Consider the following 16,427-nt stretch of genomic DNA (forward strand, 5'->3'; position numbering starts at 1 on the left):
AACAAACTGGGGACCTTTAAACAAGGGAGTAGAGGCACCGTGATAACCTTCCATGGGAAGGCGTGCAGATTCCTTCTGTCGCTGAACTAAGAACACTTGCATGTCATCACATTTAGGAAGCAGAGTTCAACTTCGGTATAAATGAGAACATGGTGGTATTTGTCTTTGTCTTTGTTGGTAATTGACAGTTATCCTTAATTGAACAGAGCTCTCTTTCAGGCATTGTGCTGAGTGCATCTCATGCCTTGTCTCATTTATTCCCCACACTCAGTTCTAAAGGTTTAAGTGTTGTTACTCTTCATTTTCAAATGAAGCTGAGATTCAGGGTTAGTAACTTCATATAAGGTCATCTAGACATCAAGTGACCGAGGCAGAGCTAGAGCTAGAACTGGTCTGAACCCAGAGCCCATCCTCCTGCACTCCCACCACTGCCAAGTGTTGAGTAAGGTCAGACTCCCCACCTGAACAGGGGTGCTTCCAGATTCTAGTTCTCAGGGAATTGTTTTTGCTGCCCTGGGAAGCCCCTCCAGCCCTGACACCGGGACCTCAGTCTTACCCTCATTTGCAGGTGCTGCCATCATCCTACAGCCCTGGGTGGTGGCCCAGCCCACAGCAGGCCTTCCTCTGGTGGCCTGTACCTAGCATACTAGAGGCTGCTGATGCCTGGCCTTGACCTGCTTACCTCCTCAGAGCGCGGCCTCCTTTGATGGAGTCGGGGCTCTTTCATCTCTCCTTTCCCCCCAGCACCTAGTTTGGCTCCTTCACGTGGTAGAGATCTTTTCTGGCCGCTCGCTCAGGGCTGGCCCCAAGTGGTGTCTGACACGTGTTTCCTTCCAAAATCCCAGGATAGAATATGTAACAGTGACTCCCGAAGGATTCCGGTACCGTGGCCAAATCTTCCCTACTGTGAATGGACTTTTCAGATGGTTTAAGGATCACTACCAGGATCCCGTACCGGGTGAGTTCTGCACTGAGCTCTGTAGTGTGCTTAGAGGGACAGGTAGGCCCTGAATCAGGATGCTCACTTGCCACCTGTGGAAGGGACAAGGCCTGAGCTGTCACCACAACTGTCTCACGCCTGCTCCAGCCTCCTGGCATCGAGGATGTCCTCCATCTACTTTGCCAATGCAGCTTCTCTTCTCTCTGCCCACCTCAGACCTCCTCCAGCCCCCTATGTTGTGAAACCAGAAATAGGTTCCTGGAGGGACGTAACTAACTTTGGCTGTTTCCTGTAGGCATCACCCCCAGTAGCAGCAGCAGGACCCGGACGCCTGCTTCCATCAATGCCACCCCAGCCAACATCAACCTTGCAGGTAAGAAGCTTACGTCTGGGACTAGGACCTGGAGGGATGGGACCAGAAGGACTTCGACTGCTAACGTGCCCATCTCCCACCTCTGTGTGCTTACAGATCTGACGCGAGCTGTGAATGCCTTGCCCCAGAACATGACCTCCCAGATGTTCAGTGCCATTGCAGCCGTGACAGGCCAAGGACAGAACCCTAATGCCACCCCAGCCCAGTGGGCCTCCAGCCAATATGGCTATGGCGGCAGTGGAGGGGGCAGCAGCGCTTACCATGTACGTGGCTTGGGGACAAGGCTCCTTGCAGGGGGTGGAGAAGACTGAAAGGGAACGTCATCCATTCCCCATGTCTATAGACTGGCCTCTGGCAGTGACCAACATGGAGGGCTTCATACATACAGATGAGGTCATCACAGCCTTAGGAACTGTCTCCAACCCACAGTCCTTTTCCTTGGGCCCACTCAAGGGTAAAGGGAGTGAGGTCTGATTTTTCCACAGTCCTTTGGGATCTTTGGATCCCTTAGGTGGCTAGGAGTGGTGGGCCCCGTTGTGCCCGGTGCCATCCCACTTGCCTCTCTGCTGCTTGGGACTACACACTGCCCAAGAGATGGTTGGTTAACTGGAAAGCTCTGGACCAAGCCCCAGCTTTCAGTTTGCCAGAAGTTCATAGCAAGGCCAAATAGGCCCCAGACTCATCTCCATTTAATGGTTCTCCTTTGTCCAGGTATTCCCAACGCCAGCCCAGCAGCCAGTGGCCACACCACTAATGACCCCCAGCTACTCCTACACAACCCCCAGCCAGCCCATCACCACACCACAGTACCACCAGCTCCAGGCCAGCACCACCCCACAATCTGCCCAGGCCCAGCCCCAGCCTTCTTCCAGCTCTCGGCAACGGCAGCAGCAGCCAAAGTAAGTGTGTGGTCGGTGGCACGGAGCAGGATCCTGGGGGCGGGTATCGTCAAGAGGCCAGCAGGCCCCGGCATAGGCAGGTACCTTGGGCCTTGTGAGAGCTGTGACCCAGGTGATAGTCCGGGATGACGCTTGCTGGGAGAAGACAGAAGAGGGTGATGCGGCTGCTGCCAAAAATAGGTGGTCCATTTCTATAAGGATGGAAAAGGGAAGGCTTTCTTCTAGCGATCTCTGGGAGACTCCTGATCTCAGATGCCCCTTTTTCCTGCTCCCAGGTCCAACAGCCATGCCGCCATCGACTGGGGGAAGATGGCAGAGCAGTGGCTACAGGAGAAGGAAGCTGAGAGGCGGAAACAGAAGCAGCGGCTGACACCTCGACCCTCTCCCAGCCCCATGATCGAAAGCACCCCCATGTCCATTGCCGGCGATGCCACCCCGCTCTTGGATGAGATGGATCGGTAGGGGGCCTGCCCCTAGGACTCTGGTTACCTCTGAGGCTGGGAGAGGCCCAGCTGCCCACTGCCTCACTCCCTGCCCCTCCTTTACTGTCCATAAAGTGGCGTGAATTGACATTCTCATTGGTGGTCAGCCTGGATGGGTGACAAGCTGGATGGCCTCACGAATTTGAGCTCAGTGCACGCTAGGCAGCAGTGCCCCACTTCAGGCCCTCACTGACCACTGTCCCGGGACCAGGCTGGGAGGGGTGTGGCGGGGAGGAAGAAGAGGAAGAGGAGAATGAGAGTGGAACAGTTTTGTATTCTACTCCCTACAAGCCATTTTGAGCTTCTGCCCTCATCTGACTCTGGGCTGTGACCCTGGGGCACCAAGCTCAGCACATGAGTCTCCCCCAGCTCTCGCAGGGAGAAGAATGCTATTTATTCAGTTTGGGGCAGGAGGGAGGGGAGGAAAAGTATTTCTGACCCTGATGCTGACAGCCTGGGTGGCTAGCAAAGCAGAATCGCAGGGAATGTCGGGGAGCAGTGCTAACCTGCCCCGCCCCCGCCTGGCCACCTTCACCCACCTGCTGCTGCCTCCGCTTCCTGCCTGTCATTTGAATAAACAGTGTTTCTACAGAGCACTTGGCAAAGTCTCTCTCTCCAACATTCCGGCGCTTGAAGGGTGGCTTTCAAAGCAGTGTGTGGAGCTCGGGGGAATCCCTGTAACTCCTCCCAGGCCATCAGAGAGACTGACTCAGAACAGCAAGCGGCATCTGTATCTGACTACCTTGGATCACATCCCTGCTCCGCTTTCCCAGCCCTGGGCCTGTTGGCTCTGAGCCAGCCATCTTCTCTGTAAAGTGGAGTGATTGCTACCTGCATGTCAGGGCAGCTGCCAGCACTGAGAGGATGTGTGAGTGCTGAGCCCAGGGCCTCAGACCTCGTAAGGCCCTAGGACCCCATTAGCTGCTGTTACTACACTGGCAGGCAGCCACTCCATCTACTGGGTTCACAAGTCGCCTCTGGCATAGTGAAGAAGGGCCGAGAGTAAGTTTCAGTTTCTTGAGCCCCTCTACCTCTTCCCCCACTCTTTTTGCCAGCTGGGCCTTGGTCTGTGATAGTACAGTACCTCTACACAGGCACGTCAGCCGCGGATGGGCCCCGTGCTTGTCCGCTCCCACACCGCCCTGGAGAAGGAAGTGCTGGGCTGTTGCAGGCGAGGCCAGTCCCCCTCTTACCAGCTTGGTCCAGCCAGCCTCTGGCCCTGGCCCTCTCCCCCAGCCCCACCACGTCTTTGTGTTCTAGACTCCTGGTACTCCATGTTTCTTAAGAAGGGCCTCATCTCACAGCTTTGCAAGTTGGTGCTGAAAAAGTAAGCCTTTACCCCCTCCTTTTCCACTTAGGGCTCAGTAGAGAACTCGGAAAAGGTCATTACTGCCCAAACTTAATGAGCCTCCCATCTCGACTTTATCCCATCGTTGGCAAGAGCGGGGAGGGAAAGGCTGGTCTTCTGCCAGGAATTCAGTTCCATTCCCTTCAGCACAAAGGTCTGGAAGGGCCTAGCAGGAGCAGGGACACACCAGCCTGGAAGATGATGTTCCCTTTGGTGCCACCAGCACGTGTCTTCCTAAGGGCCACTTAGAGGAGGGAAAGGCCAGGCACAGTGGCACAGAGTGGTTAAAAGGTTAGATTTATTGGGGGTATCACTGCAGACAGCACTGCCTGTCCGTCGAGCAAATTTCACACAGACCAGTCTCCCGGGAGGTGGGCAGCCTTCCCACCCCACCCCGATGTGCTCCTCTCCTGCCCCAAGCCTGCGATGTTACAGATAAACAGGCTGCACGGCCTCCCACCTACGTTCCCACGGATTCCCTCCTGAAAGACACATTACCCTTCAAAAACCCCTGCAGCCCCCTGGCCCCTTAGCTCCAGCTACGCGCAGAGCCCACCCTCCTTGCCCCGACCGGGGACGGGTTGGAGGGAGAGAGAACAGCCGCAGGGGATCAGCTACAGGCTTGATCGCATTTATTCTTCACACTGGACGCCCTGGCCTCAACTGAGATTGGGGTTGGATCCTGGGGGAGATTTCCTCTTGACCTTCTTGACTGGTGAGGTCTTCGCCCCAGCTTTCTTAGTCTGGACCGTGTTCTTCTCTCTCTTCCTGGGTGACGAAGACTCCACAACATCATCACTGGAGGGCTCCTCCCGCCGGGGGTCATTGTAACTGTCCTCACTCTCCAGGTCTTCCCGGCTGTCTGGGCTGGACTCTGACATCCTGGTCAGCTCTCTGGGGCTTACTGATCGGCTCAAGTCCGGAGGTGAAGATTCCGATTTAACTGGGCTTTTCTTCTTCATCAACTTGCCCTTCTTGACTTTTTTCTTCGGCTTTGGCTTCTCATCCAGCTCCTCTTCCTTGTCTTTCTCCTTTTCTTTTTTCTTCTTTACCTTCTTGATCACCTTGTTGCCCTGGGACTTCCCTGTGGGGCTCTCGGAGCGCCAGATGGTGATGGGAGCTGCTGAGTCTGGGGTAGTTGTGACGGTGCCCAGGCCTGGGTCAGCGGGGGCGGTGGTGGCAGGCCCCACCTGGGTGGGAATGGGAGGTTTGCTTTCTTCCTCCTCCTCCTCCTCCTCATTCAGATCATCTGCCACATAGTCATGGTGGATGGGATGGTGGATCACTGCCACAGAGACAGGCCTATAGCTTTTGCACCTGGGAGGGAAGGGGACAGGAGGAGAGAAGATTGACAGAGAGTGGGGGGCCCATGCCCCTTCGTGCCGCCCCTGTCAGCCTGCCGGCACTCACCAGCCATACCAGAACCGCTCCACACACTCCTCCTCTGGGATGAGCTCAAAGCAAGGGGACTGGATGATGTTGAAACATGTTGGACCCTCATCTCGGGAGCAGGTTGGGCCCACATCTTGGGAGTTGTCGCTATTTGTCTTCTCTGAGCAGTCCTTCAGCCTGCCACACAGAGGACTCAGCCTGGCTCCCATGCCTCTGTGACTCCCCCGGGGACCCAGAGCCAGAAGCCTGAGGGACAGCTGGCTTCCTCCCGGCTCGGCCCAGGCTGCCAAAAGACCTCCTCCCTGTGTGTGACTCCAGAGCAGAGCCAGGTTTACAAAGCTGCGGTGAGGCTAGCCGGTGCTGGGTCAAAGCTGAAGGGCGAACCACAGGGCAATGGTGGGCCTAGCTGCACCCAGGAGTCTCCCCTGGGCTGGGGGTCTCCCAAGGAGGAGGGCCCTTACCTAGACTCGCAGTCGCAGTGGCTGATGGAGTGCAGGTGCAGGTTGTGGTGGCCATAGTCCGAGGGGAAGGGGTGGATGACATGCCCAGTGCACTGCTTGTGTTTCCAGCAGCACCTGTCCGGGTCTTTGAATTCACCTGAGGGGGCGGTGGGGTCTGGGTCACACAGGGGTGGCGACAGCAGCACACCCCCACCGCCTCCCCTCGGACCCTGCCGAAGGCTCCAGTCCACCAATGGCTCTCCTTCAAGCCGCTAGCTAAAAGGTGAGCCTATGAAGTGACTCCACGTGCCCAAAGTCTCATGTACCAGGACAGAGAGAACAAGGCACCTTCTTGCAGGTCCCCCCTTGGACTCCAGCTCCTCCCACGCGTGGAGGAAGACGTGAGCTGGCCCTGATGAGTTCCAGCCTGGTACAGGGTGCTACAGCTGGCTTACCCCCCTCCCCCCAGACAGGCCAGGAGGACTGAGCCTTTATCTAGCCTCTGTGAAGGTGGAACTGGGACAGGAACTCTCACTGGCCACCCCTAGGGAGGTAACCCAGGCTGGGGGTGTGTCAGTCCAAGTGGCCTTAAAAGTACTTGAGAGAGGGGCGCCTGGGTGGCTTAGGGGTTAAAGCCTCTGCCTTCGGCTCAGGTCATGATCCCAGGGTCCTGGGATCGAGCCCCACATCGGGCTCTCTGCTTGGCGGTGAGCCTACCTCCCCCTCTCTCTGTGCCTACCTCTCTGCCTACTTGTGATTTCTGTCTGTCAAATAAATAAACAAAATCTTTAAAAAAAAAAAAAAAGTACTTGAGAGATGAGGGGATATAGCAGCTTGGTATGAGCTTTGCCCCACCTTCTTCCTCCCTTCCCTTCTTCCCCCAGGCTGTGAGGGCCCCAGGTCCCCCATATACCCCTGACCCACTTGGTGGCCTCCTTTTTTGCTTCTCCCATGACCCCTTTCTACCCCGGGGGGGAATAAGGCACGTGAGGCTGGACCTTGGGTCACCCACCAACACCTCTACCTTCTTCGGCACTGCTGAACTGGGAGCAAGGGGCAGCAGAGTGGCACATCAGACAGGCCTGAGTCCAAGTCTCGGCTCTGTCACTAGCTGGGCGTCCCAGAGCACGTGACTTCTCTGAGACTTCATTTCCTTATCCATAAAATGGGGATGGCAGTAATATGTATTTTGCAGGATTGTCGAGAGGGCTCAGTTCATATATGTCAAAGAAATCCATGCACTATAAGATGCATGGCTGAAGACAGGAGTAATTGTGGCCTTGGGGAATGGGGTATGGGCCCTCCCAGCCTGGCAGGAGTAGGGGATGGGGGGTAACCCGTTCAGGACCAAATACTTCCCTCCCTCCTGCCTGCCACCGGTGTCTATTCTCTCAAGTGAGATGGATGGGGAACCCCGGGGCCCAGAGATTCCCTGGACCCACCTTCAGAGGAGAAGGTAGATGCGTCAGTGCTAGAGGGCACACCAGCCAGCAGATGTCCTCTCTCCCAGCCGGGTAACCTGTTTACATCTGAGAGAGCACAGAGTGGCAGCAGCCGCAGCCCCCTCCCCATGCCCTTCATGCCTCAGCCATTCCCTGACAAGCTCCACCTGCGCCCTGGAGATTCGGAAATTTCCAAAACAACCCAACAGTGCCTATTCTCAAGGTGAGGAGAGGGACACAGAGGATGAACAGTTCAAGGCAGCTGCATGACGCAGACCCTGATGGGAAGGGAGGTGGTGGGAAGAAGGCCTGTGGAAGCAGAGAACAAGAGCGCCAGTGTTATGGGGCTCTTGAGGAAGACTTCCTGGAAGAAGCATGGCAGGAGTGGAGTCTAGAGTAATGAATAGGAATGAGCCAGAGCCGAGGCAAGGAGGGACAATTCCAGGAATTCCCGGGGTGTAAGGAAACTGGTCAGACGGTCCCTCCCTGGGCTGAGACCCCACCACCATCAACGACCACAGGGTTGCCTTCCTGCAATGAGCTTTCCCCTTTGGGGCACTGGAGCTGAGTCCTGTCCCTTGAGCTGATTGCCAGGTCCTGGTCATCTCCTTCTATTTTCTACAGCTTAGTAAGTACTCAAAATGTATGGAAAGAATGAATAAATGAAAATTCCAGCACTTTCCTGGAGGTTCCCACCCTGGTGCTGTTCCTCTGAGCTCATCGTACCAGCATTACCCCAGGCCCCTCCCACCCTCAGTCTCTCTCCTCCAGCCTGGGGAAGTATCCCTCCGCTGTCCTCCTTCCCAAAGCTCCTGGATTCTAGGTCCCAGCCAGAAATGTTTACCTCCTCCCTCTTCACTGTTGTGGTTTTTCTTCTACAGGCAATGAATATCTTTAAACAAAACTCTATAAACCCTGTTCCTCCCTCTAACACTGCATATCCTTTTCAATCCATATCATTCACTCCTTCCTCTAACAGACATACTAGCTTCACAAGGCACCTGTGAAGGAGGCCCAGTCCCTATCTTCAGTGAGCTCAGAGTCCACCTCTCTTCCATGCCAGCCACATACAACATGGCAGCTACTGGACCCTTCTATCAAAAGAGCCCAGGTACCAATTTCCTTTTTATTTTTTTTTTAAGATTTTAATTATGTTTTTTTTTGGGGACGCTTGGGTGGCTCAGTTGGTTAAGCGGCTGCCTTCGGCTCAGGTCATGATCCCAGCGTCCTGGGATCGAGTCCCACATCGGGCTCCTTGCTGGGCGGGGAACCGGCTTCTCCCTCTGCCTCTGCCTGCCTCTCTGTCTGCCTGTGCTCGCTCGCTCTCTCTCCCTCTGTCCCTGACAAATAAATAAATAAAAATCTTAAAAAAAAAAAGATTTTAATTATTTTTTTTAAAGAAATCTCTATGTCCAACATGGGGCTCAAACTCACAAGCCCAAGATTGAGTCCCATGCTCTACCAACTGAGACAGCCAGGCGCTCCCCCGCCAACAATCTCCTAATAATTTAACCCAGTGGCCTTCTTCTTGTCTCATCTCACCCAACACTCTTGACCATTCAATCTCTTTTCTCTTGCAAACTGTTCTGCTGACTCCCATGACAGACCTCTCTCCTCTCACCTGCCTTCCTTCTCTGACTAGCTGTTTCATTCTTTCCTGACTTCTTTGCGGTTTCCTTTTCCTCTGCTGTCCCCCTAAAATTGGTGAAGACCAGGATTCTGTGTTTGGCCTCCTTCTCAAAGACTCTACAGCCTTCTCTTGGATAATGTTATCCACTTACATGGTTTCAACATCCACAAAAAAAAAAAAAAATGACATAAATTAGGGTCTCCAATCCAGACAGCTTTCCTGAACATGTAGTTAATATCCTCTTGGACTTCCCCAAAACATCTTAGACCAGCATGTCCCATACAAGCCTTTCATCTTCTCCTTACCCCCAATAAACCATCTCCTCTTATCTCTTCCATTTCAGAGAGGAACAGACACCTCATCTAGAAATCTAGGGATTGTTCTTTCCTTCACCTCTACATCAACTTGATGACCAAGTCTTGCCATGCCTACCTGTCCCCCACATCTGCCTCTATCTTGGTTCAGACTTCCATTATCCCTAAGACCGCTGCAGGAGCCTCCTGGCTGGCCTCCTTGCCTTCTGTTTCACTACTCTCATGCAGTCTTCACAGTGCAGCCAAACTGAATTTTCTAGAATACCAACTCATCCACCATGTTCCTCCTGTTCAATAGCCATCCATTGCCTTCAGGATGAAGTGAAACTCCTTATCATGACATAACTGACACCCACCCCCAGGACCCAGGTTCTGGTTCCTTCCTCAGTTATAAGTTTCTCCCACCCATTCATCCTTCCTCCCACAACTCCCTTCTCCATTCCTTCTCTCCTGCCTCTCCCTTCCCAGAAATACCTGTTCATCTTGGAAAGAACAATGCTATTCACCCAAGTAGAATTGGTCACACATGTCTTGTGCCCCTTTACCCTGCCATGGCACTTCATGTACTTACTCTATGGCAACATGAGACAAGACCTATATTTGATCTGCCTCTGTATCTGCAAGTCCTGGGACATGAAAAGTGCCCAGCAAATGTTGGTGGATTGAATGACTACATGAATAGAATAAAATAAACCCCCTATTGGAACCACAAAGAAACTACAGCGTTGGAAATTCTGCCCATGGTTCAAAGCTGGGGATTTTTCTAGAGAAAGAGAATCGACCCAGGATGAGCATCTCCCCAACGTTAGGCACTGTACTGGGCTTTTAAAATATGCCTTTGATTCAAAATCCTCACCACAATCCATTCTGTCAATGGGGACTCAGAGATTCAGGTTAAAAAACCTGTCCAAAGACACAAGTTAATAGGTGGTAGGGGTAGGAGTTAACCTAATCTTCTTGGCCTTGTATGACCTGGGCTCCTTCAGCCCTGTCTACTTGGGGTTCCTATCCAAAGCCCATCCTACTAGCTTGAAGCCCGTAGCTTCCCTACGGCACCTGCTTTTCAGCTCCAACACAGCCAATTCTTCATCCTCTGGTTTGACTCAATCTTGACTTCACCACCTCCCAGATCCAGCCTGAAGCCTAAGGGTGAGGATTCAAACTCTGCTTTATCTGACTCCAATGTTCTTGCTCTCTCCAGAGTAATGGTGAAGGCGGCTTGTAGACAGAGTCCACTGATTAACTCTTCCCAAACCCACAAGAAGCCCTAACAGTCATAACTCTGTTTGTCAAGGGGTGGGGTTTAGTAACTCTCCTCAGATGCGAGGAAGGCAACCTGCTCTCTAGTTTCACAGACAGGAGAGCTCCTACTGGAGCAGCAGTCCAGCGCTCCGTCAGCAGAAGTAACGGTGGCAGGCACAGGGCGAACTTCATAATGAAATGAGGAGAGTGATAGCTTGAAAGGAAGAGGGTAACTTGTAGTCTTTTTCTTGGGAGAGGCATTCAACCAGGCGCAGGGGCCTAACTCAAAACTCACAGGTAAGGCTCATTGGTACAGAATCCTCCCAGTCCTGAAGGCCGGGGAGCTCCCCCCGCCCTTGTGGCGCAGGTGGGGGGGCTCCAGGTGGGGCACCCAAGCTGCTGAATGGGGGAGGAAGGGAGGGGAAAGGGAGAGAGGAGGGGAAGTAGGGAGGAGGAGGGAGCTAGACAGTGCGGTGTGCACGCGTCTCCTGGGAAAGCCCCTCTGGCCCCGCCCACATCTAGTGGTGATTGTGATGTCACGCGAGGAACCTCCAGACTCCTTACTCCCCTCAGAGTCAATGGAACCCCCCGTCCCAGCCTGGCGACAGGGTGGGTGCTGGAGCAGGTGCTCCAGCCAGGGCCCGCATTTCTTAGGCGGCAGCCGGGCCTCCGGAGGCAGCACCGCAACGCCTTCCATCCCTACAAACTAGGGGTTGTGTTGGCAGCTCTGGCTCCAGCCCAACTCTCCAGGGCCTCAGGACCCCAGTCCTCAATCATTGGTCCACGGCTCTGCGTGAGCCCGCCCCCAGGCCCTAACTCCGCCCCAGCCCAGCCCCTGTCCCCGCCTCCTTCGCCAGCTCTTCCCAGTTCTAAACCCTCCTTGGTGCCACGCCCTCAGACTGAAACCCACCCCCAAACTCCTGCCCCACCCCTCTTTACCAGTGCTGCTCTCATCCCAGATGCTGGCATTGTCCTCAGTCTTTTCCTTAATCCACCTTTCAATCCTCAGTGTCGTTCTGACCCACATCGCTCTCAGCCCAGTTCTCGTCTCTACAAGACTCTTCCTCGCAGAAGTCCAATCCTGAACCTCAGCTTGGTCGAGCCAGCCGTAAACCCCAATCTCAGTTTCGCCCCAATCCAGCCCTTAACTCCGCCTCATGCTTGCTCAATGCCCCCCTCCACCCTCCCCTGGCTCTGTGTAGTCTTAGCCCAAATCTAAGCTTCAGCCGCGCTCTTCATCCGGGGCCTTGCAGCTCCTTCCAAGCTCCTCTTTGTCCCACCTTTAGCCTTCGTACCACCTCTTTCTCTCAGGCCTAAACCTTAGCTCGGCCGCTCAGGCCCAGCCCTCAGTCCCATCCCTAGTTCCTCTCCAGACCTACTCCCAGCTCTTAGTCCTACCCCCAGACCTTAGCCCCGCCCCCCACCCCCACCCCCGTTCTCAGCCCCGCCCCAGGCATTCTCTAAACCTCAAGCTTCCGCCGCAATCCAGCCCCTCCCACGCGGTCGGAACCCAGCCGCGCGCGGCCCCGCCCGCCTCCCCGCAGCCAAACCGGCTTCTCCCGGCTCCTTCTCTCTCTGGAGTAAGGCGGTCTCCGGCTCGCTCGCGTTCATTCTTTTTCTTCTTCTTCTTCTTCTTTTTTTTTGCGTTTTCTCTTTCTGCCATAACGCTCCTCCACAGAGCACAAGGCCCAATTCTCAAGATGAGGACTTGCTGTCGGCTCCCAAACCCTCGTGGCGCCCATCCTCAGGGCCCCCTCCCCACCGCGTTCCCTTCTTGCACCCGCGCTCCCCCAACAGGCACCCTGTCCCAGAGACAACACTGCCCAATAAAGATGTCAACATAAAGCCAAGATCTCAGGTTACTCTTACCCCAAACAGTTATTAAAATAATTAAGATTGGGGCGCCTGGGTGGCTCAGGGGGTTAGGCCTCTGCCTTCGGCTCAGGTCATGATCCCGGTGTCCTGGGATCAGGCCCCGCATCGGGCTCTCTGCTCAGCAGGAAGCCTGCTTCCCCCTCTCTCTCTGCCTGCCTCTCTGCCTACTTGTGATCTCTCTCTCTCTGTCAAGTCAATAAATAAAATCTTAAAAAAATAATAAAATAAAATAATTAAGATAGAGGCGCCTGGGTGGCCCAGTGGGTTAAAGCCTCTGCCTTGGCTTAGGTCATGATCCCAGAGTCATGGGATCGAGCCCAGCATCGGGCTCTCTGCTCAGCAGGGAGCCTGCTTCCCCCTCTCTCTCTACCTGCCTCTCTGCCTACTTGTGATCTCTGTCAAATAAATAAAAATCTTTAAAAAAAAATAATTAAGATTGGGCCGCCTGGGTGGCCCAGTGGGTTAAAGCCTCTGCTTTCGGCTCAGGTCATGATCCCAGGGTACTGGAATCGAGCCCCACATCCGGCTCTCTGCTGGGCGGGGAGCCTGTTTCCCCCTCTCTCTCTGCCTGCCTCTCTGCCTACTTGTGATCTCTCTGTGTCAAATAAATAAAGTCTTTAAAGAAAAAAAAAATAATTAAGATTTTCGAGGGGCGCCTGGGTGGCTCCGTCGTTAAGCATCTGCCTTCGGCTCGGGTCATGATCCCAGGGATGGAGCCCCGCCTTCCGGCTTTCTGCACCACGGGAAGCCTGCTTCTCCCTCTCCCACTCCCCCTGCTTGTATTCCCTCTCTCAAACAAGTAAAATCTTTTTTTTTTTTTAAGATTTTATTTATTTATTTGACAGAGAAATCACAAGGAGGCAGAGAGGCAGGCAGAGAGAGAGAGGGAAGCAGGCTCCCTGCTGAACAGAGAGCCCCATAAGGGGCTCAATCGCAGGATGGAGCTACCCAGGCACCCCTAAGTAAAATATTTAAAAAAATAATAATAAAGGTTTTTGAGCTCTTCCTATGTATGGTAGTGCTTTATCTTACTTCACTTAGGCAACCGCATGTGTCTCCATAGGCTTGCTGTGAGGGGAACCAGGACCCGCTGCATTCCATAGTAACCTACTACACACACCCCTGACACCCTTAGATACAGCATATACATGGCACATGCATCAATCACACCCGTTGCCTACACAAAAAATCTACTCCTCACACAGGGACTGATGCAATATGCACACAGGAACATGCTCCTCACAGGTATCACCCAGAAAACCGAACCACACCCCTGATCCCCACCCCAACCACCACCCCTGCAGCACAAACATTTCCACAGCAGCTCTGCGCACATGTACACACACACACACACACACACTCTCTCTCTCTCTCTCTCTCTGAGTTACAGGCTCTGTACAAGAGGAGGGGTGAAGAGATATGGAAAAAACAATCCCAGAGAGTGTGAAAAAGTGTTAGAGCCATACCACCCCCACTCCACACCTCACTCCGCTCCAATTCTCTTGGCACCAGGCTCCTAAGCCAGGATATGCCTCAACAGATGGAAAAAAGGGGAGAGGATGGTGTTTAAACTGTTTTCTCCAGTCATCCAGGGTCTTTCCTGCTGCTGCCGCTTTGTCTGCATGATCCCAGCCTTCACCTTGCTCCAGACCCAGGAATCTGAGCAGATAGGGTCACTAGCCAGACTCCCCTTCCCACTTTAGCTCTCGACAGCTCAAGGGACAGCAGAAGGGAGAAGCCAGTGGGGAGGAGTATGCAGAAAAGCCAAACCTTTCAGGACAGAGTAGCTGGGTGAGAATGGTACCAGGCATGGAATGGACAGAGCACTCGCTGACTGGGAGCCCGGATTTGTGTTCTAATCTTGGCTCTCCATGGCCTCTCAGGATGACACCTGAGACCACATGTGTCCCACCACTGTTGGGCCGAATGTCTGAGACACTCCCAGTCCATCTGACTCTGGGTCAGATGTCAACAGGGAGCAGGTTCCTCGCCACTCCTCCCTCCAATTAGTTATAGTAGATGAGGTTTTTGAGCTCTTGCCATGTATGTTGGCGCTTTACCTTATTTCATCCATGAAACCTCATCAGTATTTTTTTAAAAAAAGATTTTATTTATTTATTTCACAAACAGAGATCACAAGTAGGCAGAGAGGCAGGCAGAAAGAGAGGAAGGGAAGCAGGCTGGCTGCCGAGCAGAGAGCCCGATGCGGGGCTCGATCCCAGGACTCTGGGATCATGACCCGAGCCTAAGGCAGAGGCTCTACCCACTGAGCCACCCAGGCACCCCCCTCATCAGTATTATTAGCCTGAGGAAACCAAGGCACAGAGGATAAATGATTTGCTTGGGAGTCTGAGAGCTCTTTCCTTTGGTTCCTTAAGCCCCAACTGTATCCTCCTACTTGGTGTCTATTCCCAAATTTTTACCATTGGATAATTGTTTTTTTTTTTTTTTTTTATCCCCTTCCTGCCTTCCCTTTAAGAAATACTTCTCTTTAGAGTGCCTGGGTGGCTCAGTTGGTTGAGCATCCGACTTTTTTTTTTTTAATATTTTATTTTATTTATTTGACAGACAGAGATCACAAGTAGGCAGAGAGTCAAGCAGAGAGAGAGGAGGAAGCAGGCTCCTGGTGGAGCAGGGAGCCCGATGCGGGGCTCGATCCCAGGACCCTGGGACCATGACCTGAGCCGAAGGCAGAGGCTTTAACCCAGTGAGCCACCCAGGCACCCGGAGCATCCGACTCTTGATTTTAGCTCAGGTCATGATCTCAGGGTTCCAGAATGGAGCCCCAGCTGGGCTCCCTGCTCAGTAAGGAGTCTGCTTCTCCCTCTCCCTCTGTCCCTCTAACTGCTTGTGTGTACTCACTCTCTCTCTCTAAATTAAATGGATAAATCTTCAAAAAATAAATAAATAGGGGCACCTGTGTGGCTCAGTTGGTTAAGCCTTCAGCTCAGGTCATGATCCCTGGGTCCTGGGATCGAGCCTGGTCTCCGGCTCCCTGCTCAGCAGGAAGCCTGCTCAAGGAACCTGCTTCTCTTTTTCCCTCTGCCCGTCCTCCCCCCGCAACTCGCGTTCTCTCTCACTCGCTCTGCGTTCTCTCTCAAATAAATAAAATAATCTTTTTTTTAAAGATTTTATTTATTTATTTGACAGATAGAGATCCCAGGTAGGCAGAGAGGCAGGCAGAGAGAGAGAGAGGAGGAAGCAGGCTCCCTGCTGAGCAGAGAGCCCGATATGGGGCTCGATCCCAGGACCCTGGGACCATGACCCGAGCTGAAGGCAGAGGCTTCAACCCACTGAGCCACCCAGGCGCCCCTAAATAAAATAATCTTAAAAAAAAAAAAAAATAAAGAAAAGAAAAATAAATAAATAAATAAATACTCTGAGAACACAGTGAGAAGTGATTGAAGATAACAGTGAGAACTCAGATGAAGGACCTCCTGACTCAGAGCATGTCTTTTTTTTTTTTTTTAAAGATTTTATTTATTTATTTGACAGAGAGAAATCACAAGTAGGCAGAGAGGCAGGCAGAGAGAGAGAGGAGGAAGCAGGCTTCCCGCTGAGCAGAAAGCCCGATGTGGGGCTCGAACCCAGGACCTGGGATCATGACCTGAGCCGAAGGCAGCGGCTTAACCCACTGAGCCACCCAGGCGCCCCTCTTTTTCTTTTTGAAAAGGAAAAAAAGTATGCTGTTTTTCTCTCTTCTTTTTTTTTTTTTTTTTCTTATTTTAAGTAAGCTCTAGGCCTAACATGGAACATGGAGTTTGAACTCACGACCCTGAGATCAACAGTCACAGGCTCTACCAAGTGAGCCGGCCAGGTGCTCCTATGCTGTTTGTTTGTTTTAATCAGGTTTTAAAATATAAAAAGACACTACTCATAAATTTATGCTTATATCACTAATAATGTTAGATAGATATTAGCACATCCTTTTCTTTTTTTTTTAAGATTTTATTTATTTATTTGTCAGAGGGAAACAGTGAGAGAGCAAGCAAGCACAAGTACAGGGGGAGCAACAGGCAGAGGGAGAAGCAGGCTTCCCACCAACCAAGG

General features: G+C 52.9%; 2 protein-coding genes across 9 annotated transcripts in view; one reads left to right on the plus strand and one right to left on the minus strand.

Moving 5' to 3' along the window:
* Nucleotides 1–3,287, plus strand: part of SUPT6H (SPT6 homolog, histone chaperone and transcription elongation factor) — a 33,324-nt gene extending 30,037 nt beyond the window's left edge. For all 5 annotated transcript variants that reach the window (XM_047706785.1, XM_047706788.1, XM_047706787.1 and 2 more), the window contains 5 exons: nt 846–958; nt 1,236–1,313; nt 1,410–1,576; nt 2,025–2,212; nt 2,488–3,287. In XM_047706785.1, the coding sequence (XP_047562741.1) occupies nt 846–958; nt 1,236–1,313; nt 1,410–1,576; nt 2,025–2,212; nt 2,488–2,674 (733 nt within the window). In that variant the 3' untranslated portion in view covers nt 2,675–3,287. The remainder of the gene's footprint in view (nt 1–845; nt 959–1,235; nt 1,314–1,409; nt 1,577–2,024; nt 2,213–2,487) is intronic.
* A 1,370-nt stretch (nt 3,288–4,657) lies between these two features.
* Nucleotides 4,658–11,930, minus strand: PROCA1 (protein interacting with cyclin A1). Of its 4 annotated transcripts, none has more exons than XM_047708839.1 (5): nt 11,442–11,927; nt 7,317–7,403; nt 5,896–6,031; nt 5,453–5,611; nt 4,658–5,359 (listed from the first exon to the last, which is right to left on the minus strand). In XM_047708839.1, exons 1-5 carry the CDS (start codon nt 11,527–11,529, stop codon nt 4,702–4,704), a joined length of 1,128 nt encoding a protein of 375 aa, XP_047564795.1. In that variant the 5' UTR covers nt 11,530–11,927; the 3' UTR covers nt 4,658–4,701. The 4 variants fall into 4 exon arrangements, with proteins under 4 accessions (XP_047564795.1, XP_047564796.1, XP_047564797.1 ...); XM_047708840.1 differs by lacking the exon at nt 11,442–11,927 and adding an exon at nt 10,798–10,975; XM_047708841.1 differs by lacking the exon at nt 7,317–7,403 and having other exon boundaries at nt 11,442–11,930.
* Nucleotides 11,931–16,427: the final 4,497 nt, after the last annotated feature.

Source organism: Lutra lutra, chromosome 16 (genome assembly GCF_902655055.1).
Source record: "Lutra lutra chromosome 16, mLutLut1.2, whole genome shotgun sequence".
NCBI lineage: Eukaryota > Metazoa > Chordata > Mammalia > Carnivora > Mustelidae > Lutra > Lutra lutra.